Source organism: Scheffersomyces xylosifermentans (assembly GCF_036884685.1).
Source record: "Scheffersomyces xylosifermentans strain CBS 12540 chromosome Unknown RJT20scaffold_1, whole genome shotgun sequence".
NCBI lineage: Eukaryota > Fungi > Ascomycota > Pichiomycetes > Serinales > Debaryomycetaceae > Scheffersomyces > Scheffersomyces xylosifermentans.
In genome coordinates, this window is record NW_027042939.1 from 1,253,931 (window position 1) to 1,281,738 (window position 27,808).

At 40.6% G+C, this 27,808-nt stretch overlaps 10 protein-coding genes across 10 annotated transcripts; 3 read left to right on the top strand and 7 right to left on the bottom strand. All coding sequences in view use genetic code 12, as the record gives it.

Annotated features, from left to right (window-relative positions):
- Window positions 1-421: 421 nt before the first annotated feature.
- PPH3 (phosphoprotein phosphatase PP4 catalytic subunit) lies at window positions 422-2,045 on the bottom strand. The gene is made up of 2 exons (XM_064915740.1): window positions 1,936-2,045; window positions 422-1,825 (listed from the first exon to the last, which is right to left on the bottom strand). Exons 1-2 carry the CDS (start codon window positions 1,950-1,952, stop codon window positions 922-924), a joined length of 921 nt encoding a protein of 306 aa, XP_064777007.1. The 5' UTR covers window positions 1,953-2,045; the 3' UTR covers window positions 422-921.
- Window positions 2,046-2,373: 328 nt separating this feature from the next.
- On the bottom strand, window positions 2,374-5,136 carry MCM2 (MCM DNA helicase complex subunit). Its single transcript, XM_064916124.1, has one exon. The coding sequence runs from the start codon at window positions 5,060-5,062 to the stop codon at window positions 2,465-2,467; it is 2,598 nt and encodes an 865-aa protein (XP_064777008.1). The 5' UTR covers window positions 5,063-5,136; the 3' UTR covers window positions 2,374-2,464.
- A 929-nt stretch (window positions 5,137-6,065) lies between these two features.
- On the bottom strand, window positions 6,066-6,476 carry RJT20DRAFT_132117 (uncharacterized protein; the record flags this gene model as incomplete). Its single annotated transcript, XM_064918109.1, has 1 exon — window positions 6,066-6,476. The coding sequence occupies one exon, from the start codon at window positions 6,474-6,476 to the stop codon at window positions 6,066-6,068; it is 411 nt and encodes a 136-aa protein (XP_064777009.1).
- Window positions 6,477-7,497: 1,021 nt separating this feature from the next.
- On the top strand, window positions 7,498-9,688 carry HGT3 (Hgt3p). The gene has a single exon (XM_064915737.1). The coding sequence runs from the start codon at window positions 7,723-7,725 to the stop codon at window positions 9,595-9,597; it is 1,875 nt and encodes a 624-aa protein (XP_064777010.1). The 5' UTR covers window positions 7,498-7,722; the 3' UTR covers window positions 9,598-9,688.
- A 20-nt stretch (window positions 9,689-9,708) lies between these two features.
- Window positions 9,709-11,828, bottom strand: RJT20DRAFT_124081 (uncharacterized protein). Its single transcript, XM_064916125.1, has one exon. The coding sequence runs from the start codon at window positions 11,442-11,444 to the stop codon at window positions 9,780-9,782; it is 1,665 nt and encodes a 554-aa protein (XP_064777011.1). The 5' UTR covers window positions 11,445-11,828; the 3' UTR covers window positions 9,709-9,779.
- Window positions 11,829-15,681: 3,853 nt separating this feature from the next.
- WOR3 (Wor3p) lies at window positions 15,682-17,712 on the top strand. The gene has a single exon (XM_064916126.1). It carries the CDS (start codon window positions 15,986-15,988, stop codon window positions 17,393-17,395), a length of 1,410 nt encoding a protein of 469 aa, XP_064777012.1. The 5' UTR covers window positions 15,682-15,985; the 3' UTR covers window positions 17,396-17,712.
- A 327-nt stretch (window positions 17,713-18,039) lies between these two features.
- On the bottom strand, window positions 18,040-18,511 carry RJT20DRAFT_124086 (uncharacterized protein). The gene has a single exon (XM_064916127.1). The coding sequence runs from the start codon at window positions 18,394-18,396 to the stop codon at window positions 18,055-18,057; it is 342 nt and encodes a 113-aa protein (XP_064777013.1). The 5' UTR covers window positions 18,397-18,511; the 3' UTR covers window positions 18,040-18,054.
- Window positions 18,512-19,293: 782 nt separating this feature from the next.
- On the top strand, window positions 19,294-21,443 carry HST7 (mitogen-activated protein kinase kinase). The gene has a single exon (XM_064915746.1). It carries the CDS (start codon window positions 19,637-19,639, stop codon window positions 21,344-21,346), a length of 1,710 nt encoding a protein of 569 aa, XP_064777014.1. The 5' UTR covers window positions 19,294-19,636; the 3' UTR covers window positions 21,347-21,443.
- A 1-nt stretch (window position 21,444) lies between these two features.
- RJT20DRAFT_10855 (uncharacterized protein) lies at window positions 21,445-24,382 on the bottom strand. Its single transcript, XM_064915744.1, has one exon. It carries the CDS (start codon window positions 24,194-24,196, stop codon window positions 21,518-21,520), a length of 2,679 nt encoding a protein of 892 aa, XP_064777015.1. The 5' UTR covers window positions 24,197-24,382; the 3' UTR covers window positions 21,445-21,517.
- Window positions 24,383-24,789: 407 nt separating this feature from the next.
- Window positions 24,790-27,384, bottom strand: TPO4 (Tpo4p). The gene has a single exon (XM_064916128.1). The coding sequence runs from the start codon at window positions 27,134-27,136 to the stop codon at window positions 24,905-24,907; it is 2,232 nt and encodes a 743-aa protein (XP_064777016.1). The 5' UTR covers window positions 27,137-27,384; the 3' UTR covers window positions 24,790-24,904.
- Between the last annotated feature and the right edge of the window lie 424 nt (window positions 27,385-27,808).

The following is a 27,808-nucleotide window of genomic DNA, read 5'->3' on the forward strand; positions in this document are numbered from 1 at the left end:
AGAAGGGGCATCAGCGTACTCACTAAATAGATTTCTTCAGTTGCCGCAATCTCATGACTTCGGGGACTGCCCGTTGCTGGGTAATTAATAGCATCTGTGCTTCTCTCCTTTCTCTCCTCTTTCTCCGGTTATGACGTACCTTGGTCGTGCCGAGAGTAAAATCACTATTAATAATGTTCCACGAAGGAGGGCATAAGCCACTGGAGTACCTTGTGTTGGTGGTCTATTTGTGGAAGTCTTGGAATGTTTACAAACACTGCACCCTGAGGTAAAACCCATCATCGCTATGTACCTACCGTGTCTTGGTACTTCGCATCACAGTCAAAAAGTAGCGTGTAATTGCTGCTGATGTTCGTTTCACGTCTAATTCACAACCATTCCAAGTCTGCGTACAGTCTCAATTATCTCCTATGAATTATTAATAGATGCTAACTATAAGCACCGATTGCAATGCTACAACTAACCCCTCCTTCACTCTTCTATAGAGTCTTCTAAAGAGTAACGTCGATGCCTTTATGAAGTGTCGTAACTTGTTTCGTATTACCTCTATTATCCTCATACATAGGGCCATTGTTACTTAGCACCTATGTAGTTATTTCACTGGCAAAATATCCACGTATTTTCTCCTGTATGCGTTCATCGCCCTGTTCCTTTCCCTCGCTTGAAGGCTTTGTATTGCTCCGAAGTCGATCCGCTCAGAAGCCAAGGCAGGATATAGGAATTTCTGGGTATATACACATATGAAAATGCTCGAGGTTATTTCTTATCATTATTCGGAAGGGATTATTATTAATGTTTGTTTATTATTTTTTAGAATCGTAAAAATAGATATGTCAAAACCACAGTTCACAGATTTACCTTTTGTTACTCTCTATCACATATGAACATCTTGTTACTAAATATAATTGAGGCTATATATGGTCAAATGAAATAGTCAATAGCTGGCTTCTTCGATGGAATGTTGCTGACGTCCTGCGTCGCAGCCTCGAAAACTTTGTAGTCTCGGTTGAGGTTGTCGTCAATCGTCAAGACTGAGGCTATATTACCACAGCGATAGCAGTAATTTGGAGCTGACCACACTGTTACCAATCCTTGGTTGAACATCTCCTTGTAACCTTCCATAACCAATTGGTGTGCCCTTGCTATTAGCGAGATATTATTTTGATGTAAAAATGTGTTTACTTCGTTCTCTCCAAAAAGGAAACCGGCTCCCCTTGGACTGATTGCCCAGCCAGGCACATCTTCTGGATCTGACCATAATAAATCACACATTCCCCCCTCATGTGGGACTTCCTGCTTACGGTCGAGAATCCTAATCTGGTCGACAGTCTCTATATCAGGACTTAATCCTCCATGAATGCAAAATACTCCTCCCTTCCCTCCTACGATGGCTCCAAGTGATAGGTAGTCGAATACTTCGCAACAGTATCGCCACACATTCACTGAACCATATTTCCTCACGCATTCGTCGTAGAAACCATACACAGTAGTGATTTGTCTCGATTCATGATTTCCACGTATTAATGTGATACGATCTGGAAACCTCACCTTCAATGCCATCAAAAGTAGGAAACTCTCCAATGAATAAAATCCCCTGTCCACAAAGTCTCCTAAGAAGAGGTATTGTGTTCCTGGGCACTCTCCACCGGTTTTAAAGAGAGTTATCAAATCATGGAGTTGACCATGGATATCTCCACAGATCGTCACCGGAGTATCCACATGTTGAATATTGGCTTCCTCGATGAGTAGTTCAATCACTTTTGTACATAGTTCCTCTACATCACTTTCTGGAATATGTTTGCATAATTTGATATTCTCTATTGTTCTTAAATACAGTTAGTTATCGCTCATCGACTCTAGCATGAATTCAAAACAGAACTGAATCCTCAAACCACGATTTTATTAATTCTCGAGAGTCCCCTATTCTATACTCACTCATCTAAGTTCAACATTTGATAATATCTGCTATACTATTATGCTCCTGTTCTCTTCATCTTCATCTTCATCATACGCGTGCAACTTCATTCTCTTGAACGTTATTCATTTTGAGTCGATGATAGGGTGTGTGCAGGAAATAATCTTGTCTGCGAAATTGGGAATGTCAGGGCTTTTTTGTCTTAGTTGGTTACAGGAGTGTAAATGTTATGTGCTATTAGTTCCTGGTGCTGTGATGTTTTTGGATGTGGTAAGAAGTTCTTAATTTATAAATCATTTATAGTAGTCTCTTTCTTGCACTGCAAAATTTACAAAATTTACAATTTTGGACTTCGTTGTCATGTTTTTGCCGCATTTTACTCAATTCTCCAAAATTTTGCAGCAAGTCTAAGAAAACTAGAATATTATAATGGGTTTATTACTCAAATAATAACAATCTGTCTGCTTCCAGAAACAAATAAAATTTATACATTAAATCCTTTACTACGCTAATCATTAATAATACATACAAGAATAAAAATACATGGGATTACCTTCTTCTGGTTGGTAATGTGTATTTCTGGAACTTTGCTTGCAATTGCTTACGCACTGTTACCTTCTGAGCGCCAACGAAACTATCGATACTTACCTTGATAGCTCTGTTCAAATCGTTTTGACTAACAAAGTCACTTAATCTCATTTTGGCAAATGCCTCTGCAATTCTCAAGATACTCTCCAAATGACGAACTGTAATAGGGAATGAACCAGTTGAAATAGACTCCTTTCTCAAGTCAGCATACACTCTAGCAACTTTGTCCATGTCCATCTGGTGCAACTTGGGCTGTACCTTTACGCGAGCGTAGTTTATGTATTTCATTAACAATTCTTGTGTGATTGGAGAGATTTCGCTCTCCTTTAGTTTATTGAGCTGTGAAATCTTTTCTCTTCTAGTTTTTCTTGCGCTCGTTGGAGCCTCAGCCTCTCCATCTTCTTCCATCATATCATCATCCTCTAGCTCTTCTGTGTTTGTAGGGTGGGATCTCATGTGCGAGTCTACGACGAAACTGGCCAATCTTTCATCCAGCTCTGGATTTACTAAATCTCTCACAACGCACAAGATATCAAATCTTGACAAGATAGGTTCTGTTAAGTCCACATTTTGTGATAATGGTAAAGTGGAATTATATCTTCCTCCATTAGGGTTAGCAGCTGCAATGATAGCACAACGAGCCTGCAAAGTAGTGACAATACCAGCTTTGGAAACAGAGATAGATTGTTGCTCCATGGCTTCGTGAATTGAGGTTCTATCCTGATCGTTCATTTTATCGAACTCATCAATTAAACAAGTTCCCTTATCTGCTAATACAAGAGCTCCTCCTTCCAACGTCCACTCTCTAGTGATAGGGTCTTTCCTAACCGAGGCAGTCAAACCAACTGCAGAAGCACCTTGACCAGTTGCAAAAACAGCTCTGTTCGCGGTCTTTTCTGCGTACTTTAAGATTTGGGACTTGGCAGTACCTGGATCACCTAGTAACAATACATTGATATCACCTCTGATGGAATGCTTTCCATTGACATCCTTTGGGACACCTCCAAACAAGGAGCAGGCAATGGCGGTCTTAATATCCTTGTGCCCATAAATTGAAGGAGCCATAGAGGAAATGATCTTATCGATAATTCCTCTTTCTTGTGATAATCTTCTGAATTGATGCTCTTCTTCTTCAGTCCATGAGTTTAAGTTGTTGGAAGAATTGCTGATCTCTTTACGACGGATTGAGTTAGCTTCGATAATAGTAGCAAACACTGGGAATCCATTCTTGGCGTTCAAGTTACCATCATAGTTGTTCTTGTACACACCAGTCACCTCAATTTCTTCACCAGGCTTTGCAACATCTACTAAATCACTTAAGAGGATAACCTCTCTGTGTCTTGGCAATCTACCAGCTGGAACTGTACCAGGTGCCTCCTGAAGTGTTATACGTTGATAGTTTCTGTACAAAGTCTTCTCAGAATTCATTTTAAATGGTCCTTTGGACTGGCAGTTTGTACAGAATGATATTCTCACTTCTGAGTTGGAATCTTGCACAAATGGACCCAAGACAACACCACATTTGAGACAGTCGAATTTCACGTATTTCAATTGGGGGAAAACACCAGTTCTTCTGGTAACGACACCACCGACTTTGACTAGCTGATTTAAGTCATTCTCACGCAAATCTCTCAAGTTTGAATGCTTAGGAAATCCTACAACTCTCACATGGATTTCTTGATGAATTTGTGAATAGTTAGGATAATGTAATTCTGTTGCTTCCATAGCAACTATATCAAAGATTTTGAGCATTTCCGCAGGAGATGTGGCTAAGAAGAGTGCTAAAATCGCTTTGGAGTCAGCCAAATGATCATAAGTTACATCCAATGACTCAGCATTAACTTCACCAAGAGTTCTAATTCTAGCACCATAGACCGAACGACCTTTGTCATCGGTATATTCAAGCAAAAACGACTTCAACTCACGGGCGATCGAACGAGATACAGCTGGTTGGAGAATCCACTCTGTTATTGAAGGAGCCTTGATATCAGTTAAACTTTCCAATGATAATTCTTCATTGTAAGGATCGATTTCAACTTCGTCCAACATTTCGTCTTGATCATCATCGTATTGTCTTCTTCTTCTTCTCTGGATAGGAAGTCCAAATTGATCCATTTCTTGATCTCTATCGTCGTCGTCGTCATCTTCCAAGAAAGCCTGCTGACGCGATCCGGTTGACTTTAAAAGTGCATCACGACGATTCATCTGTTCATCGATACGTCTTCTTTCGGCAGCATCCATTGCCTCGTATTCACCGTCGTCAATGTCCAGTAAATCGTATCTGTCCTGTTCTGCTCTTGAGCGATAATCCAATTCCATATTGTCCATCAAGTCCTCTCCTTCTTCCTCATCGGAAGGGTTGAGATCAGCTACGTCGTTGTAGATTTCTTCTTGGTCTTCTTGGGCCATATCAAAGGGAATGGCAGGAGATGATGGTGGAAGCTGTGGACTGGAGGCGATGGAGGGAGAAGACGGCTGGTGGACAGATGAACGCTCATCATCGTCATCAGCCTGTCTTTTTCTGGAATTACGTGACCCTATTGGTGGTGGACTAGACATATTTTGATAATATTTCAATCTAGGTTTCTAGAGTAGACAGCTATTGAAAAGAAAACCACTACTTAAAAGAAAACGGTAATTGATAGTTATTTGTAAAACATTAACCGCTGAAGACGGAAGACAGGACAAGCCGATTCTCAATAATATATTTTTTTCGCGAGTTCTGACGCGTTTAATTTAGACATTTCCCAAATGGGCGAAATTAGTGAACCAGCTTAGCTTTTTTTTAGATATTTGACACTGAGTGTGGTGGAAGAGCTGAATGTGTGTGCGAGTACGTAGATCGATGTGAAGTTTTGATCTGTGTAATATGGATGGATGCAGAATGGATGCAAAATGAGTGAATGTATCAGTTGTATGTATGAGTTGTATGTATGAGTTGTATGAACGAGTTGTATGAACGAGTTGTATGAACGAGTTGTATATACTTTCTTTTTATCTTCGTATTCTGTCTAGCCATTGAGAGTGCAAATAAGGCGTTCTCACTTGTATCTTTGAGCCCTTTGGTAAGATCTAAGAACTAACCCTACTTTAAATCTGAAAATTTAGTGTAGGTTGTCACCTCCATGGCGTTGCTTCTGGTATTCGCTTTTTTTTTTTGCAAGAGAATAAACTACGACGAGAAATTAGTTGAGGAGTAAGACAATAACGTAGTGTAGAATGATACATACTTATTCTTACTATGAGCCAGCTTCTAAAGTCTTTTTCTTTTGCCACCTTATTTTGTGGCCAACTTAGGGACGGCACTGTATCCAGAAGGTTTATCTCCATTTGAGTTTATTTAGTATTACACCTTTAGCCTGTCTTCACTATGGCCTATCAAACTTCTATCTCACATTAACCCATATATTTTAGAACACTTATTATACACGAAAAGCCCTCTGCTAATCTCTAATCCATTCAATGAATGGTTTCAAACCTTATATAATGAATACACCCTTAAATTTATTGAACTCCGAAGAGACGATTGTTTTGATAGCTAGATCCCTCAAGCTAGTTGAACTTAATCAGGACCACGCATTAATGGCTGACTCGAGAAACCGATAGCCTTAAGGTCATGGTGGTGTCCTTGACCTGGACCGTGGAAGTAACCACATGGACAATCAGCACCTCCATCATATGAAATATCCATCATATCAGGGATGGACTTCTTTGCGAAATTGTCACCAGATATCATATCTATGTCATCATTAGTGGAAGCAACTGAGGAGAAGTTGCTTGGAGTGACAGTTCCATTAGAGCTATTCACAATAGTTCCGTTTTGGTTGATCAAGTTGCTTGCAGCAGCGCTGGAAAATTTTTGAGAAGACATTGGTACGCTATTAGAATGTATTGGGATTGGCTGATCGAGTTTTCTTCTTTTGAACTCGTTCTCTGGATATCTCTTTTGGGGCTGTATCTGATTCACGGACATAGTAACAATATTTGTGTTCAAGAGGTCCAGCAGTTGTATTTATAAAAAGCTTAAAATGCTAACAAATATTTTTTGTGATGAGGGTGGTAAAATTTAGATGCAAAAGAGGGGGGGAACGTTTCCGGTAGCAACGTGGAAAATTATTGTCTGGGTAACCTAAATACAAGAGAGGGGATTTAAAGTAGATAAAAAGCAGTGCTTCGGCTAGACCCTTCCAAACGTGGAAGGAGAAACGTTGTTCGGACTTCTTGAAAAGTCGAGATGCCTAAAACTTCGCAGTACAGGAGTACAGCGGCTTTGAAAAATTTAGTAGTATGCCTTACTGACTGTGTGTTTATTCTTTAATGAGTTTAACTATGTTTCAATCGCTATGAAAAGTTGCATTATAAAGCACTCCAATAGAATACCACTGCAAGTCAGATACGGGTGACCTCTAGAATACAAACGAGAAGTTTGCCGTGGCTAGTTACTCGGAGAAAATGAGATACATCACTGTTTATATATTACATAGAACGGCACTGCGTGGCATCCATGAGGAAAAGTTCCCGGTTTCCCAATTGGGCTGGGTTCCAAATGAAGCTTGGTGCGAACTCTTGAAGGAGGGGAACGAGGGGATATCAACATCTTCAACAGAGGGGCGCCGTGCAACCTCCTTATTTGGGCCTATGGCTTATTTCTTCTTTATGAAGTTGAAGTCTGTTTATAGCTCACCCGGAGATCTGAATTCAAATGGGTTGGCTCCATCACATCAACCTCCATCGCATCAACCTGTTACCGCTTCGTACATCCTAAAATGATATATCTGCAGTATGTGGAGCAAACGAAGAAACCAGTTGAATGGAATTATAAATTCCTTGGAAGACCCACTTCACTCCATGACTTCTTTTCCCCAAGTAAACAATTGCGTTGAATGGTTGTACATTGCATTGTATTCTATTCCATTATTGAAAAAGTTATCCTTATCTGCAATGACGTCATGAGCAATATATCACGTGATCTATGTTGAATAAATTAGGAACCGAATACCTACCATTTTGATTATTCTATAAGCTGATTATATGTGATCAACTTCATAGTAAGATTCTGCAACATCTAATGACCCTATAATTTGCAAGGAACCGTTTTTCAAATAGCGTATCCGAGAATCTTAGAGGCACTCTCGTTGAACTAGCATTATCTGATAATTTGAGTACTCTACTTTACGCTTCGGCAGAATTAAATAGCGTTGGACCAGTCTATATTAAAGATGGAAGTACACAGAAACATTCATAGCAATATCCGAATTAAGGAGAGCTTTTTAGTTGGAAAATCTCTTTTGGTTTTTACGTCAGTTTTCGTATCCTTAGGAGTATTCATCTTCGGATTTGAGCAAGGTCTTATGTCTTCTCTTTTGACTAACCAATATTTCAAAGACTATTATCACGATCCTTCGCCCGCTGCGGTTGGTACTATGATCGCTATCTTAGAAATTGGAGCTCTTTTCTCCTCCTTCATCGCTGGACGAATTGGGGATATTGTTGGTAGAAGACGCACTATCCGTTACGGATCGTTCATATTTGTCATAGGAGGTTTGATTCAAGCTAGTTCCGTAAATATTATCAATCTTAGTCTTGGAAGGTTGATTGCTGGTATTGCTATCGGATTTTTAACTACAATTATTCCTTGCTACCAATCGGAAATTAGTCCACCGGATGATAGAGGATTCTATGCTTGTTTAGAATTTACTGGCAATATTATTGGGTACTCCAGTAGTATATGGGTAGATTATGCGTTTTCTTTCTTAGAAAGTGATTTGAGTTGGAGAAGTCCATTATACGTACAAGTGATAATAGGGTCTTTGTTATTTTTAGGTTCGTTTGTAATAGTTGAAACACCAAGATGGCTATTGGATCATAACCACGATATCGAAGGAATGATTGTAATATCGGATTTGTATGCCGATGGAGACGTGGAAGAAGAACTGGCTAAGAACGAGTTCAGAAATATCAAAGAGAGTGTTTTAATCAATAGAGTCGAAGGTGGGGAGAGGTCTTACAGATATTTATTTAACAAGTATGCTAAAAGGCTCTCTGTGGCTTGCTTTTCTCAGATGTTTGCGCAGATGAATGGTATCAATATGGTTTCATACTATGCTCCTATGATTTTCGAGTCTGCTGGTTGGATTGGAAGACAAGCTATCTTAATGACTGGTATTAACTCAATTGTGTATATTTTCAGCACAATCCCACCATGGTATTTAGTTGATGCCTGGGGAAGAAAGCCCTTACTTTTGTCTGGTTCAGTCTTAATGGGTGTTCCATTATTGACAATCGCATACTCGTTGTTTCTTAACAACAATTACACACCCAATATCGTGGTAGGTTGCGTGATCGTATTCAATGCAGCTTTTGGTTACAGTTGGGGACCTATTCCTTGGTTAATGAGTGAAGTTTTCCCAAACTCGGTGAGATCAAAAGGTGCAGCCATGGCTACCGCCACGAACTGGCTCTTTAATTTCATTGTCGGTGAGATGACCCCAATCTTGTTGGACTTGATTACGTGGAGAACATACTTAATACCTGCCTTATCATGCATTCTATCATTTTTCGCAGTGGGTTTCTTGTTCCCAGAAACTAAGGGATTAGCATTAGAAGACATGGGATCTGTTTTTGATGACAATTCTTCTATCTTTTCATATCATTCAACCCCTTCTTCAACACCAGCATATGGATCTACTTCTGAAACGTCAGGAAGAAGGAGTAGCGCCAGTTTCTCAATTGATAACAGTAACCATAATGCAGATGTTTTCCACCAATCGGCTGCATCGATTGCCAGAAACCCAGCTACCATGAGACCCGAACTTGACGGTCTTATAACGGGTACTCCACCAGTTCCATCACCAATTCCACAGTCAGGATTGAGACCAGTGAATTCCGATGTCTCGTCTACGACTTCTGTTGATCCGATGGATATTCCACAAGAAATCCAGCCACCAAGCTTCAATGAAATATTCGAATATAAATTGAAGGAAATGGAAAAGCCCAACTTTATTGTTGGTGCTTTTAATTCATTATTTAACAGAAACTCCAACACTTTGCCGAAGAACAGTGACGAGGAATCTCGCCTATTGCGCCCTAATTAGTGTACCCTTGTGGGACAGCTGATAAAAGGTACTAACTAGAAATAACTAATTTTTTATAGACTGATTTTCTATGCTGGTTAAAGTTTGCTGGCTAAGCTATTTATTATAAGAATCGTTATTTTATTTTCGTTATTAACTATATACAATCAAAAGTCTCTGTATTGTAAGAAAGAACCGAGTGGTTAAACCTTTTTCAAGTGGATATCCATCGATATGTCAACGTCGCCTGCTTGATTCTTGTTACTTTTCGAGTTCTTCTTTTCTTTAAATAATTTGGCTAACTCGCGTTCAATTTCCGTAATTAAATCGTCATATCCACAGTTCTTAGATCTTACCCTGGACTCACGTAACAATCTTTCAGCCTTTTCATATTGAGAAAGATGGAGATTGACTACTCCCAAACCGTATGTAGCTAATGCTATGGCCTCGTTGATAGCATTGTTCTTTTTTACAGTTTCTTGAGGGAGACCTTTCACAGCATCTAAAACTGCTTCATATGATTTAATTGATAAATCTATGCAGAATTCCTTTGCAGTAATGGCAGTTTGGTACGTCTCTTTGTCAGAAGCTGGGATGACATTGGCCAAGTCCAGTCTTATCTGGTCAGAATCGCCTTGTTCGTCAAGATTGCCTTCACTCTTGATTTTGTCATATTCAATGTCTAAGATTTCAGAGAACTTTCTTCTCAAAGCAATTTCTTGTGACTCGAATTCTTCTGCCTGTAAGTAAAGTAACGAACCTAAGTTGCATTGGGAAAGTAAAATCTTGTGGGGTTCGGCGTCAGCCATTAACATCGACTCGATCATATTGATCTTCACTTTGGATGCCATGCTTAGATCACCTGTTGAAATGCAGTAAGCTCCTAAAAGATCCATTGCATTGAAAAACTCTTCAGCAAATGGTTCCCAAGTCTCTGGCGTCTTCCTGATGACAGTTTCCTTACCATTCGATGTCACTACGACAGTATCTTGGCCAAGAGTTGCACTAAACTGTCTATCTGGGTGTTCCAAAGTTGGCTGGGTGAATTTGGATAATTGGTTGGGGCCGCCAAGCTGTTTATTGACTTCATCCTGAGCAATAATCAAGTGCGTTATTAAAATAGCCTTGGATAATTGCCCATTGGTTCTGTTTAACTCAACTAATTTAATAGCTATTCTCAAGTCCTTTTGAATCAAATGACGCCTGTGCTCTCTATTCTTGATCCTTTTACCCTCTATTGAATCAGGAGGTGAAGTTAACACTGTCAAGTATAAGGTTGCGATCTCGTTGTAAACGAAGGCGGCGTCTTCTAACATATTCAATCGTTCAAACATTTCGCCAACTTTCAATTGAATGCCCGTATACTCATCGCTCAAGCGATCTAAGCCTATTTCGTTGCAATGGTTTAAAGCTTCAAGATAATACTTGAGTGCTAGTTGGTAATCGTTTTCACCTCTGTCACTTTCAGCCCACAAGCCCTTTCTTAAGATCTTTGCGACAGAAGAAGGAAACGTATGCTTAGGCCACCACATGTAGTACGCAAACCCAGTTGAAGCCGCTATTCCAACAGTCACGAAGAGAAGTTTGCTCCAGAAACTTGATGGCTGCTTATAGGGCTGGTTATACTGGTAATTGTATTGACTTCCATTGGTATACAGTCTTGACTGGGTCCTCCAATGAGCATGGTTGTAAATGCGATTGTTGTAAGCAACAATTGGACCAAAATGGTTGTTTTTCGCTCCGTTTATAGTCTCAGTGATCACTGGACGACTTCTAAGAACGATTACCCTCATTTTTGGTATTCTTTCTGATTCCACTATCCCAATAACTCTCCCAATAACTCTACGCATGAAACAACTAACAACCATTCCATATAATTTGGAGTCGCCTTTAAAACAGTGCAAATTTCGCAGGACAAAAGAATCCTGTACACTCCGCACAGAGATTCGTTTGTGAGATAACTGGATGGATAATCATGAGATGGGGTTTTAATGATCATTCAGATTGAATAAAGTTGACAGAGATATACTTAAATAGCTAGGAGTTGCTTGAAGTGAATCCAAATTAGTGATAGGGAGTCTGGTGCTTTTTGGCTTTGGGAGTAAAAGTATGTCAAATATTCTTAACGTGTTCAACCCTTCTCCTTCTCGGCTGTTGTCAAAAGACGAGCTTGGAGCGGACTGTTTGCCTTGCACCGCAATCCAATCTTTGGTTGCTCTCGGAGGTGGAATATACTTGAGCTCGTCAAACGTGTTAAAAGACCCTAAGACAGGCAAAATTGATTTCGCCAAAAACCCGATGTGGTGGCAAAAGACCGTGAAGGGATTTGGAGTCGTCTTGTTCGGACTAGGAGCCTATAGAGCTGGTGAGGTGGGTCAGATGTTGTGGAAGAAAAAATTCGAATGAGCAGGATATGCTATGTATATATTTAGAAGTTACTTGTAATTACTCAGTGTCTATGACAACTTGCTTTCATAGTTGAACTAAATGAATAGGATTGGTTTATATTGACAGCCGTAGTATTCAAAAATGAGATGTTGGGAAGCCGAAGTTCACAAGCAAGATAGAGGAGGATACCAATGTATGCTATCTAGTTCTCGACATAGTTGATAGTTGACCACTTGCTGTTATTAAAATCTCAATTGCATGTAGGATTACGTCTCTGTAGCTGTTTCTGTGGGCAGATAACTTATCCTCGTTTTGCAACATCGAGCAGTTCCAAATCCGCTATCCTACAGTTAACTTCAACGAAGTAATATTCTTTTCTTGTTTATTCCGAAAATAACGGAAACCTCGTTTTGAAGGACATAGCTCGAATGAAACCATCCTAACTGCTTCGCCAGACTTTTGCGGATAATATCAATACAGTTGCTGCTTCAATTCAACTCTCCAAACCATAATATATATGGACGATTTGAGTGACTCCTATAAAGAAGGATAAAGGTGACCTTATTTTCGTGCTGTAAACAGATTAACAATACGGATCAAATTCAACAGTGGAAATAATGGAGCAAGTCTAAATACGTCACCACATGTAAAAAAGTTCTTGTTGTTTCCTTCTACTGATCTTTGTCATAAACTAGTATCTTGTGCCAGTTGCTGTCATGAACCAACTGTGGTAAATTCGATTGCTTCCTAGAAAGATCGAACACTTTGGGTGATGCCATGTAATTTGAATTGAGGTAGACTGGCTTGGATTGGGTAAATAAGTATGCCATATCAATAATTCATTGATGATCAATACATTCACATAAAATCTTGTAATATATCAAGCCTCCGATGGCTTTAGCGAGCCTTAAGAAAGTAGCGTCTGAAAAAGACCCTCGCAATCGTCAAATGCAAATCGGCAATCTTTGCACGTATTTTTTGCACTTTTCGCAAGGAATAAACTACACGCTGCCCCCAATGCACAAGAACAGGCGGAAGAATAATTGTGCAGCTGCTAAGTGGGACCCAAGATCCGTTTCGACGAAAGCTAGACCGGTTCAGTAATGCGGCTGCAGAAAGAAATAGAGACTCTGCCAGCCTAGACATCTACATCTTTTGTACTTATGTAATGATCAGCTAAACAAATTTGTGTATGTGAGGTGATAAGCCCAATTGATCGAGAGCAATATACACTTCCCTATTAGGATTAACAAACATTCTTGTTGATTTCGATGCATTCTGAAGTTATTTTTCCATGGATAAATAGTATGTGTAACTACAATAAAAAATGCCAAATTTTACAAAAACTGATCTTTTCATAAAGTTATAGATTCACGATCAACAGGGGTATACATTAAAGAGAACCTTTATTTAAAGCAGGAGGCTCGATAATGATATCAGTGAGGTGAAAGTTAACCCCATACGTGAATGAGATTTTATCTAAGTAAAAGTAGTAATTTCGGAAAATAGTTAGTCCCAAATCGTCTACAGCAAAGTCGTGAGACTTCTACGACATTTAGTATAACTGAGAATGTTTCTTAGTCTTCCCGCTGGCATTTTCTTTATAAAACCGGAGCAACATGAAATGACGTTATGATAACTTTATTTTTCGAACATGTTATGCAGGATTTAAAAATCGGTTAAAATCAAAAAATAATATAAAAAATACAACGGTAACCCCTATGTTCAGGAATCACACTCCCACTAGAGAAAGTGAACTTTGCTTGAAGTTTGAAGTCTTTGAAGCAAAAGGTCTTTCAGAATCTGGCATTAAGAGACCAGATGAAAATCCTTCTTAAATATAAGAGTTTAAAAGAATATCCGAGGGATATACAGTATGGTTACTTTTTTCAAACGAAAACCCAGAAAGTCGTGCGCCTGCCGAATCTATCATTTTCTTTCACTTCGAGGTGCACAGAATCCCATAGTAGCAATAGAAATGGCAAGCATTAATGGTACGGAGCAACAGACAAGCCTAAAAAATACGTAATATAAATATTATGGTAAACTCTGTGAATTATTTAAATAAGTTTTCTTCTGCTCAAAATCTTCTATTTCCCTTTTTATAGCTTTATCGTAAGAAATTGACTACTGAAATACAAATCTGGCCTGTTATTCAAGATCGTGGTATACTGCACAACCTCATTTCACTTGCGGGACAAATAGTATTGCCCACGGAACATTACGCGGAACATTTGACCGAGTATAGCTTGCTGAACGTTGCTTCCCAGATAAGTCACCAATCACTGTTTCTTCCTGGAGCAAAGCCAGATACGTCCATCATTCCCCATCTCTTCAGTTGTGTCTTCACCTCCGCAGCCTGTCATTCAGAGATAGACTTTCTCCTGGCGATCGGTGTACGTTAGAATACATAAAAAAATATTTTTATTCCTTGCCTCATAACCATCCGTTAGACGATAAGGCTCAAAGGTACCAGAGCGCAGCAGCACAGAAGCAGGACAAGCAGCACTTCCACCCTATTGCAGCAGCTTAAGACTTAAATTAATTGTTCGCAATCCCAGACGTCCTTATATTATACCTACATCTTTCCCTTTTCTTCAAGCGAGCTTCCCTATACTACTCCTTAGCCATACCCCGAGTCTTGCCACTACATCCGCAGTAGTCCTCAGCCTACAATTTTGCCGATCTCAAAAAAAAAAGATTCCTACCATTGAGACTTCTCAAAAGTATCTGCAAATAGGAAAGATCTCAGGCAGATTCATCTCAACGGAGACAAATAATAAAGATAAGGATCTTGCAACCTGTTAGACGTTCCTGCTGATACATATCGACTACGGTATTATTCTCATTCGACGCGCTAAGTCTTTTGAATAGAAGAGACCGGCCCACGTCTCGCACAGAGCAAGGCTACAAACACCGGCTTCGTCGCTAACTGAGAAAAAGATTACACTCAGCCTGGGGCCGAATACAAACTAGTTAACATCTTTTGTATTGGTATTCACATAGCTATACTGCTACAGCAACTATTGTCCATAATCTTAATAAACAGGTGGCAATATATTTGAGAATCAAGGACTGCTAGAATTGTTTCTATATTCTTGCTATCCTTCCTAAAGACAACTACTGCGACAACAAACTCAGTTTTACCTCGTAGTACAACGCCAGGAGTCCAGACAAGCTCACGTTTAATTTGCCTAAAGGCACCGGCTGACTGTTGCTCAAGGGTATTAATACAGGGGATATCGTTGTCAGTGAAACTTTAGAAGAAAAAGTGAAACCGGACTTGGATTATATTCGGCAACATACGGAGCACTACACTCATAATAAGAGTATACACAGAGGTAACAAACCGTACTATACAGCGAAAATAGCATTGAAAATAATTGAAAAGTATTATTTTTGCGCTTAATATTGTTTTAGATTGCTATTACACTATTTGCTTCCTTACCTGTTATCACGAGTATATCAAAGCAGTAATACGACTTCTGATTAACACAACGACCGGAGCCTAGTCATACTCATTATTACGCAACCAGTGAACATCCTTTTCACTTCAGTGTATTATTACAATTTTTATTGTTGGTGACAGAATATAACTTTTTATAAACTGCCACTTGTATTACTTACCACACAACAGGCTTCATATTTGATAAAGATGGACCAACACTTTTTAGGAGTCGAGAGCCTGTTGGACTCTCAACTAAACTCATCGATACAACAACAACAACAGCAGCAGCAACATCAACATCAACATCCACACCCACATCAACAACAACAGAGCCATATCGCTCATCTTCAGACAGCCGCTTCTGTACCGACGCAACCACGTCTCATCAGCTCAAGCAACCAGCACAAGCTACTGGGGGATACGGGTGATTTTGACTTGTCCAATCCTGCCAACCCTGCTATAGCTACGGCCCAGGCGTTGCTCCAGAACTCTGATCAACGATACCAACAAAATTCCCAGCAGCTTCTGCAACAGCAACAACAACAGCAACAGCATACTCAACCACAGGTTCACATGCCGTTGCATCATTCCTACCAGATGCATCCTACGACTCATCATCTCCAGCAAGTTTCCCTTCAACTGCACTCGGCGAACCAGGGGTATAATTCTCCACTCAATCACCACCACGTACAACCTATATCACAAACTCCACAACAATCCCATACACAACAATATCCACTTGAAGTAAGGTTTGACGACTTAGGTGACGATAGAGAGCATGTCGTCGGTAATGACAACGAATTTTCCGAAAAGAGACTAGTAACTCCAATTCCACCGTTGCACATTCAACAACAAATTGTGAACAGCAGCTCCACCGATAGCAACACAAGTCCTCTTATTAAAAGTGAGACCGGAAATACTGTAGCTGCTCCCACCACAGCGTCGACCAACACAGAAGCGGCGGATCAAATGCTCCGCTCATTCTGTTCCAGATGCAAGAAAGAGTTTGATCAACCGATTATTATCCCTCAAAGCAATGAAAAGGTCAGTGGGCAAACTAAATTCTTAGCCGAACCCAAGATTTTTAAGCTATGCCAACATTGTCGTGATTTACAGCGCCAGCGTTCCAGGAGGTGGCAGAAGAAAACTAAAGACAAACAAGGCACTTGTCGACGTTGTGGATCAGATATTCCATTAAATGAACAAAAATTTGTTTTATGCCCATCTTGCCGGCAGAATTTGAGAACCAGAAAGGCAAATCGAGCAGCACAAGGGAAATGTGTCCATTGTTCAGGGCCACTTGATGCTTCAATAATCACTGGGGAAGATAAAAAATTGGCCGCTAATGGTAAAGGCAAAGAGAGATCCAAAGCTGGAAGCTACAAGGTCTGCCAGCGGTGCAGAGAAAATGACAAGATCCGCCGAACAAATTTGGAGAAGATGGGTAACTGCAATAGATGTGCTAAGGTGCTTGATGCTCTGGATATAGGCAAGCACAAAGTTTGTGCTAATTGTCGAAATCGTAAGAAGAAATTAACGCAAAATTTAGGTGGAGTTGGAAATTCGGATTTGGACATTCGTCTTTCAGTAAGCAATGGCGGTCTGGACCACAATTCATCTATGATGGGTTCCTTGCCAAATTCCAATCTTGTACCACAGCAAATGGGAATGATGGCTTCAGATCAGCAGGCAGCTATTGCAATGCTTTCAGCTGGAGCGTCTGCTGTTTCTCAGTATCCTCCAATCTCGATGACTCAACATCTTGCTCCGCAACAATACTCACAAGCCCAGTACAACCAAGCAGTAGCTCAACAACAAGCATTTAATCAAGCCATTGTTCAGGCGCAAGTACAGCAACAACAGGCCCAGGCAATGAATATCAATACGCAACAACTGCCAAAACAATATGCACCAGTTCAACAGACTAGAAACACTCTTGACGAGTTCCAGAATTCTTACCCTACAGTAAATCCTCATCAATAAGCCCTTTTCATCAGATGAAAAGTCACAGAATTTTGGTCATCAACAAGAGGAGCTAGATATACTTGGAGGTCTACAACCATGAATTTACCCTACAATTTATGTCTTTAAGAATGAATTGTAGACAACGAACAAGAAGATAGCAGAATTTCTCTAATGTGATACTCTCTTTCAAAAACCTTATCACCATATTTATTAGTTTTACTCTTTTCTCTACTTTAGTCTCTTCATTTACATGTAACTATGTATATGTTATTAGTGCTGATGTGGCCCGCAATAGATACATTTTTTAAATATAAATTGAGTTTTTATAATTCTTATTGGTTCATTTAGAGGGTTTACGATTACCTATTTCTTGTTCTTTTAATAACAAAAAAAAATTAAAGGATTTCGAATAAACTAAGAAAGATGATTGCACAACGTACGCTCTTCTTCAACCATTTGGAAGCATATTCCAGTCATACTTTCTCAGTTATTGTAATTTCGTCTTTTTTCGTAAATTTTCATTTCTACAAATTACCGAAAATTTCGTAAAATTACATTCTGAATTTACAAGAGCGAGGCTACAGCTGCCATAACTAATTGTATATAGTAATGGAATTCTTCATTAACTGTAGCAAAAACATGGAGATAATTCATATCTACGGATAAGAGAATACTCCTCATTTGCATTCATCAGACGGCTGTTGTAATTTTTTCAAAACAGATTTTCTATTGCTAGGCTGAACGGAATTATTTTTGAAACGCATCAGACTTAATTCCAATCGGGCACAAGCCAATGGATATTTAATGTAACATCCATAATACATGTTCTGCCGTTCACTGGACCACCAGCGGATGTGGCTGGTTGAATTGGTAGCGTAACTCACACACCAAGAAGACATTGGGGTGATGTCACAATGTAGCCTATTGTAAATCATCAGCATTAACAATAGTCCTGCAGTACAGCAAACTAAAAGTGTAAGTATACACGATATCGCCAAATGAAAATTTATTGACGTCATAAGGGGAATGTCATCGGTTTGCCATCAGCATCAAGAGACACATGCACTTTTTACTTCTCTCTACTTCGCTTAGCCACCAGGAGTTATCCAAAAAAAATAAAATAAAATAAAACAAAAGGACAGTGCAATATCACAAAAACTTTTAATCTTGGTAGATCATTTCGAAGATTTAGGTTGTTAATTTGTGCCGACGCAATATTGCAATTTGCAATTTTTATCGGCGGCGAGAGAAGTACAAAACACGAGCCCTTTTCACCGATCAAGCAGCCTAATGTAAACATTGCTCCTATATCCTCCAAAAAAATGCAACCTACCTACCAAGAAGGCCTGAGCGTACAGGCAACTTAGTAAGAGCGCAAGCGACCTTAATATTTGCTTACACTTAACATGTCTCCGCTTAACCTTTCCTATTACTACCACTGTCTTGGACGGAGCCAAATCCGCTCTATCTGTGTCACGGGTCACACACTCATATTTTATCGGTTTTCACAACCAACTCCCTATCTTTCTATCCTGTTAATCTACGCACCCCTCTGCCACCCCTCCCCGAAATAACCTACCCCAATATGTCTATGTCGCACGAGACGACGCAAAATCTGCGACATCCAATGATTGAAACAGACACAACTCGAAATCGACCTCAAACAACCAGTTGGCAACCTGTTGGCAGCCATCATTTCATCTTGGCAAGAAATTGTTTTGGTGTGGGAAGTGACAATCTAGCATAGCAAAGAAAGCTCAGATTTGCATCATAAACTGTGTTTGTTGGGCCGCCTTTGCCAACGATATATCACCATTACTTGTCCACTTGACGGCACCAGACCTATACTAGGTAACGATAACAAAGACAATAGTTGTAGAGAAAAATATCAAAATTTACGACTAAACAGTAGTCAATTGGAAATCTCATACAGCTAGTAGTGAGACGACAAGCGCTCTAGATCTATTAAAGCCTTTGCAGCTCGTTTTAGTACTTGGTTAGCACTCCTTTCAGCCATAGACATTGTTAGCAATTCACTTTGCGGTTCCTACACTGAATTAGATTTGAACTCGTGAAGAGACGCTAATATCCTACAACATATAGACCATAGCATTAAGCATACGTTGATACCTAGCAGTCGTGCACGTTTATACCGATAGAACGCGTCGAAGTCATTTACAGTCACAGCACAGTTCAATCTCACAACGTTAACTACCACAACAATTCACCAAGAAAGTATTATTTATACATATAGTCAACATGATGCAGCATAACAACTCGTCACTGTCTTCACTTTCCTCATCGAAGGATAAGGATCTTCCACCGATCCCTCTGACTCCTACATTCAGTAGTCCTTCCAGGGGTCTTCTCGCTGACCCCGATGCTGGCATTCTTCAGACAAAAACCCTCAAACGTAAAAATTTCAAGAAGTTGCTGCTTGAAGCATCACCAGTTAACGAAAATAAATACGACAATAGGTACACATTGGATAAAGAGGATATATCATTTGAAAGTTCTTCTCTACGACAAAGAAGATTGAATGTGCGTCCAGCACCTCTTTTAAATCTCAGCCAACAACTGCATCCTCAAGTACCGAATAGATCTCAAAAAATTCAACTGCCACTCCTGCCTTCATATATTCTAAACCAGACCGCAAGCTACAACCGTCATGTAGATTCTTATAATAACAGCCCCGTTAACGTCAACAGCAGTAATAGAAATATAGATCCAGATCTGACGGCGGCAACCGCATTGATAATGGATCAAATTCTGAATTTGGAGCTCCTGACAGCAGCTCTCAAACATACAGTGACGCCTCTTAATCGCAAACGTCAAACAGTTATATCATCCATCTCACCTACAAAATCGTCTGCTTCGTCTCCTTTAGACCCGCCATACCCAGCCAGCACTACGAAAGTTGGCCAGGATGCAGAGTCTGCTCAAATTTCCCTACAGAATCCGATAAGCTTCACTAGTTCAGCTGACTCTTCTCTGCCAATAGCTACGACATCTTCATTCCAATTGAATAATGCAGATCTTGTGACGTTAAAGAATTTGGGTTCAGGTAATTCAGGGACGGTCTCTAAGATTCTACATGTTCCTACTCAGAAGATTATGGCTAAAAAAATTATCCATATAGATCTGAAGACAGTTATTCAGACCCAAATTATTCGTGAATTGCGTATTTTGCATGAATGTCAGTCCCCGTATATCATTGAGTTTTATGGGGCTTTTCTTAACACCAACAACACCATTGTCATCTGCATGGAGTACTGCAACTGTGGTTCGCTTGATAAGATCCTCCCATTGTGCCAAAACAAGCAATTTCCTCTTCCAGTTCTCAAAAAGTTAGCATATGCTATTTTGAGTGGGTTGTCATATTTGTACACGACACATAAAATTATACACAGAGATATAAAGCCAAGTAACGTTCTTATGACACATAAGGGCGAGTTCAAATTATGTGACTTTGGTGTGTCTCGAGAGTTGACCAATTCTCTTGCCATGGCTGACACTTTCGTTGGAACATCGACGTACATGTCTCCCGAACGTATTCAAGGCTTAAATTATGGTGTCAAATCCGATATTTGGTCCATGGGTTTGATGTTGCTTGAATTAGCTAAGGGTGTACCCGTCTGGAGCGACGATGATGGGGACAACTCCTCTTCTGATCATGGAGGCCCAGAAGGTATCTTGGACTTACTTCAAAGAATAGTGAATGAAACTCCTCCTACTTTGATAGGAAAGATCAATCCGGTTACCAAAGAGCCATATGATGCATTATTATGTAGTTTCATCGATTCGTGTCTCATCAAGGACGACAATATGCGTAAGTCACCATGGGATTTATTGGAAGACACGGATGGTTTCTTAAAGGGGGTAGTGGCAGGAGAATACGAGAAGGATGTTAAGTCATGGGCCAAGGGCATCAGGAAGTTACATAAGGACAAGTCTGAAGGTGAAAAATAACATTACTATATACTTCTAAATAACAGAACTTCCAAAATATATCATTTGCATTTAGAGACATCATGATTTCAATCAATAGCATTTAAAGAGCACATCATAGAATACTTCTTTCCTTAATCTGTCTGTCATATATTTTCTATACATTTTTGAATGTTCACCGTATATAATTTACTACCCATTTATGTCACCATTTACAGAACGTGAAATTTCTACTCCTTGAACCTTCTGATTATAAGAAGTAGAAGGCTGGAGTTTTCTGGTAGATCTGATCTCGTCCATAGCGTAGCCTGGAATTCTGATATTCCAGTTCTTCTCCAAATGTAATTGTACGTCTTTAGCATCAATGGCGTCCACTTTTCTATGTTTGGCCAAACGACACGCAAAGCTTGTGACAGAGTTGATGAATTCGTCAGCCAAGTCAAGCAATATTTCTTCAACATTTCCGTCAATATTAGTTCTACCGTCACCTTCATCCACACCAGTTGTGCTGATCAACTCTGTCAATTTCCTCTTGTTTAGCACTCTTCCGCCAGTCTCGGGCAAACCACTACTGCTTCCTCCGGTAGACAATTCAAACGTGGGCAATTTGGTAATAGCTGGGGTGTTCAATAAAATACTGAAACTGTTAGCCTCACCCCCGGTTAAAGTCGGTCTGCTATCTCCAATTGCTTTCAAAGTGACGGCAGTTGGAGGTTTTACGTTGATTGAGGTTGAGATCGGAATAGATGGAACACTAGGCTTGGTGATACCAGTCAAATTAATTGGCGGGGGCCCATTTCCACGTAAAGCTTGCAGCAGCTTCAGTGGAGTCGGAGCGCTCTTGGGAGACGACTTGGCCCCCGTAGCACTAGCCAGAGGAGACACTGACTTTCCTGGAATAGGTACGGCCATCGTGGGACCTGTAGAAGCCGGCGATCCTTGAGTTGTTTGAGTTACTGGTGTTGGCTTCGTAGTAGGAACGCTAGGAATCCGTTGTTGTGGCTGATTTGTTGCTGCTATAGATGATTGCCTACCACTAGTCGGATGCAGTTGTGGTGTGGCCGATGCTTGTCTACTGGGAATGCGCTGTTGTTGTTGTTGTTGTTGTTGTTGTTGTTGTTGTTGCTGTGGATGCTGTTGCTGTTGTTGTTGGTTCAGCTGCTGCTGCTGCTGTTGTTGTTGTTGTTGTTGTTGTTGTTGCTGGAGTTGTTGTTGTTGTTGGTTCAGCTGCTGTAGTTGATGCTGATTGTGCGCCTGTGGAGTAGGTTGGGAAAGCGCAGGACCTCTTTGAGACTGTGGAACTTGCTGCTGCTGATTAAGGGTCTGTGGAGTAGGACCTCTTTGTGTTTGTTGAATCTGCTGCTGCTGAAGAAGCTGCTGTTGAAGCTGTTGTTTCTGTTGAGCCTGTTGCTGCTGTTGTTGGTGTAACTGCTGCTGTTGTTGAATAGTTATTTGTTGTTGATTAGCTCTTTGCTGAAGCATAGTTTGAGGAGGAGGTCTTGTGGCTTGTTGTTGTTGAACTTGCAGCAGAGCTTGTTGCAGAGCTTGTTGCGGAGCTTGTTGCTGGGTTTGTTGCTGTTGCAATTGCATCTGAATTTTAGGGACAACAGGCGAAGCCATTGCATTAGCATTCTGCTGCTGTAACCTTTGCTGTTGCAATTGCTGCTGTTGCTGGACATTAGACTGCGCGGTAGTACCCACAGCTCCGGCTGCACCTCCCGCCTTTGCTTGTTGGATTAACAGGTTTCTCATTAACAAACCTACTTTCTGGTACTGTTGAAATTTGCTTTTGTTCTCAGCGAGTTCAGTCTGCAACGCAGCCAATTGTTCTGCTGTCAAGTTCCCTCCTTTTCTTTGCTCTAAAAGCTGGATTCGACGTTGATATTCAGCCAAACGCGCTTTGACTTGGTTAAAACGCTCTAACGTAACCATGTTGGCAGGCATAGTTTGTCCAGCGGTACCAGAAGCCAGAGAAGAGGTTGAAGCTGCAGAAGCAGGACGCAATTGCTGTTGCTGTTGTTGTTGCTGTGGATGGCTGAACTGACTATTGTTAGGAGGCAGTTGTTGGGGAACTACAGGTGATTGTCGCATTTGCTGAGGTGTCGGCTTTTGTTGTAACATGGGGGATTGGCGCATTTGTTGCTGATTTATCATTGGAGATTGCATCACTGGTGTAGCATGGCTGGATGATTGCCTGCTCTGCTGGGCCAAGTTGAGAGCCATTGGCGACTGGTTGGATGTCTGTTGCAGCATCTGTGAGGGAATAGAATTCATCATATTATTTTGCTGTGATTGTTGTTGTTGGGCGGCAGCGAGTGCTTGTGCTTGTGCTTGGACTGCTTGAATTTGCTGCTGGTGCAGTTGCTGCTGAAGCTGAGCTTGCTGTTGAGCCTGCTGTTGAGCTTGTTGTTGAGCCTGCTGCTGAGCTTGTTGCTGAGCTTGTTTCTGCTGTTGGGCTACAGTGTTAGCACGAGCTTGAGCTTGTTGACGCTGTTGCTGTTGAAGCATTTGCTGCTGTTGATTTTGATTTGATTGCTGTGGTGTTGCTTGAGTTTGACTTAATTGACTACCTTGAGTCTGATTAGGTTGTTGTTGTTGTTGTTGTTGTTGTTGCTGCTGCTGTTGTTGCTGCTGTCTTGCTTTTTGCTGAGCTTGAAAGTTCAACAAGAGGTGCCTAATGCCCTCTGCTCTACTGAAATGGCGCTTACGTTCAGCTTCATCAGTAGCGGTTTTTCCAAGCTGGACCTCATTCTTGAGAGATTGAACCAATTGACCAACTTGACTGGGATGGATATTAATCGGTCCCGAAGGACGGGCACCTGCTGGTCCGTTTGTTCTCTGTTGGTTATTAGAATTGTTGGAATTGTTCATTCTTCATCTATTACTCAAAGAAAAAAGAAACCCACTGTATCTCTGGTTCGATTGGTGGACGTTAATTTTCAGAGATTTTCTACGAGAAGCAAACCCTAGTTATAGATATATTCTACCAATACTATGACTATGACTATCACCACGCCTCTGCAGTATATAAGAAAGACATCAATACAATTAATTTACAGACAACATTTAAAGAATTAAACTGTGCGTTGATGTTTGATAGTCGCGGAAATTGAGGTATGTAGTCATGTGAATTTAATCATGTGTATTAATCTCGCGTGAGATTCGCACGTGAATGGAGGAGTGTCTCGAATTGGTTAACTGTATGATTGATTTGTATATGATTGTATATGATGGCTGCAAAGTGTGAGAGTGAGAGTGAGGTGCTAAATTTTTAGCTGCAAATATTCTCTCTAGATGTGGAATATTGACCAAACAATGTGATATTGATTGTTGGAGGTGATAAGTTAGCTGGAGGTGGTTAGTTAGCTAGAGGGAAGTTGGACATGGAGAAAAATGATTTGAGCTTCTTTTTTGAAAAGAGACCTATTGAGCCATGTGTTACGTTCTCAGTCATGATTAAAATCGATATTGATAGTTTCTTTGCTGTCTACAGCTATATTCATTAAATTTATTCTATGAATGTATTATATTAGATGTCTCCATAAACTCGGAGTAACAGATAAATAAGGTTTTAGGTATCTATACTTTGTTGGCAACAACATCCGGTTGTTCTGTCTGAACAGCTGTAGTGGCCGTTTCCAGCGGTTGAGTTGCAGCAGCCTTTTCGTTGCTCTGGTCAGTATCCTCTCCAGACAGATCATCAATATGCTCCTTTCCTGTTTCAACTGGAGCGCTGGCTTGAGGAGCAGCACCGGCTGCGGCAGCGGCTGCAGCGGCTTTTTCAGCAGCTATTTTCTTGAAGTATGCAGCGTATCCGTATGGAGAATTGGCTCTCATTCTAGGTCCTATCCACGCGAAAACAAAAGGAACGGGAACCATAGCAAGAGCAATAAATGCAAACAAGGTGCTTGCCCATGAGATGTGTAATCTTTCATACATCTGAACAGTGAATAATGGGAAAACGGAAGCGAGAAGATAACGTAACAAATTATTAGCTGCAACTGCTGAAGCAACCGACATGGGTGGAAATGACATAGAAAAGTAAAGGATGACAGAAAAAAATACTAAAATCAACCCAAATCCGAATGGGACACCGGCGGCAGCTGGAGCCATCCAATGGACCGAATCATTTCTACCAGTCCAACCTAACCAAAATAATGAAATAGGCAAGCATACAGCACCGATCTTTCCAAACAAAAGCTTTCTCTCTGGAGGATCCCAAACAAAGTTGCCGTTCTCATCTCTCTTGCCTCTGGTTCCATCTGCATTTTTGGGGAAATACTTTACTTTGTCCATGATTATGTAAAAAATAACACCACCGACTAAACCAATACCGACACCTAAGAATGGTAATCCAGAAACACCTGGTTGCATATGGTAGACTCCTCTGAATATAATAGGGTATGCCTCAAAGAAACCAAACAAGACGGCAAAGACAAAAGCAATGTAAAATGACATAAAGGAAACAATTTGCTCCTTGAATAACATCTCGACAGGGCGGAACAAGTCGTAGATTATAATTCTCTTGACAAAAGCTAAGTTAAATTTGGCGGCTTCTACTTTCATACCTCTTTTGATGGCTCTATTCTTCAAGATAATTGGTTTATAGGTCTCTGGTGTTATCAAAATGAATGGATAAATGGCACCACAGAACATGAGTAAGACCCAAGCAGCAGCCCACTTCCAGCCCTTGTACTGACCAGCAAAGTTACCAATAATAGGACCGAGAACTGGGCCCAAAAAGGGAGCCAAACAGAATAAAGCCACACTCTGAGACAATTCCTCTGGCTTATCACTCCACAAGTCTGCAATAGTACCACCAGCGATAGATAAAGCAGGAGAAGAAAAGTATCCACAGAAAAATCTTAAGACCAAAATGGTGTGGATATTTTGAGCCAATCCAACTCCCATGATAAACAACATGGCAATGGGCAAAGATGTGATATAAATCCAACGACGACCAATGATCTCAGACAAGGGGGCTGTTAAAACGGGACCCAAAGCCAAACCAATTAAGTAGAAAGTCAAACCAGAGATACAGAGCTCCTGAGAGGCTCCGAATCTGATCATTAATTCTGGGACACCACCAGTGTATAACGAAGAACCCAAAGAACAACATAAACAAATGATTGCTACTGTGAAGGTAATTCCCCATTTCTTCCAGAGAGGCCAGTTTTGCGGGTTGGCAGGATCAGTATCACTATCCCAAGTTAAGTCTTTGACTGATACGATATTTTCTTCAGGTGCGTGTTGCTTGAATTGCCCTTCTGAGTATTGTCTTGAAAGCTCTTCCTCGGCAATTTCAGCGATTGACCTATGAGATGCCAACCGCTCAAGAGTGTATTCTCTATTTAATCTGTTTTCCTCTTCTTCATCATCATCTTCCTCTTCACCTTCCTCTTCACCTTCGTCTACATAGGGGCGAATTTTGGGACTGTATTCCTCGACATCATCATGAGAATCGTAGTTGGCATGGGCTTTTGGACTAGCAGGGCCCTCAATAGAGGACTCGTTGTCTTTGTGCGTAAGCTTAGATGAGACGTCTCCAGACTCTTTGATGGTATCATCATCATCTGCATGCACCGGAATTGTACCTGCGATACTCCCAGGCCCCTCCGAAGTGAAGGGTCGAGGAGAAGAAATTTCTGACTGTGTCTCATCCTGGCTGGATAAGTCCTCTTCGGCCGTTAAGTAAGCCGACGAGCCAGTACCTGATGAGAGGGAGTATCTTCTCTCCTTGTCATTTTTATTCAATTGAGCAGCTTCCCTTAGCTCGGACTCTTCTTTCTTCGAAGTGCCGAAAATACCCATTTTGTAACTAGTAGACGTCTACAGCAACTATTTGCAGCTGTATTATATTGTTAGGCCCAGGAGAATGGAGGGGCGGAAACAAAATTTTATGTGCGAAGCACGGCTAAATGCTGGATTGTCCGTCCGTAAAATGAGACGACGAAAATATACAGCCGTTACGATAGTAGAGCTGGGCCAAATGGACGGTAAAATTTACTGGAATAACCTGATCTTTAACAGAAAGAATAGGTTAGAGGAATAAATGTAGTGTAAGAAATGCAATCAATGCAGAATTTTTGAAATTTTCTGGGGACTTAGTATTTATATATGTGCATAGGTGACATGGGCTACTCGGCCAATTCGTAGTAATAAACACAGAAATGGAGTTATGATAGACGGGGAAATGCAGGATACAAAACAGGTAATCTCCAGGAGTGGAGTTAATCCTTATTTTCATGTCTGAAATTTGTTCTGTATGGCTGTAAGTACTAGCGATGGAGAAGGCTGTTACAATGCCTGGATTTAAACCACAAAACTTACAACCGATGGGATGGGGCGTAGATGCTTACAGCCGGTGCGAACAGTTACAGCCGGTCCAAGTTTGCTATATTAGACTTCCTACAGATCTAAAAGGTAGATGATACTATAAAGTACAGGAATTGCCGAAGCAGGGGTATCTATGGTAGAAGGTCA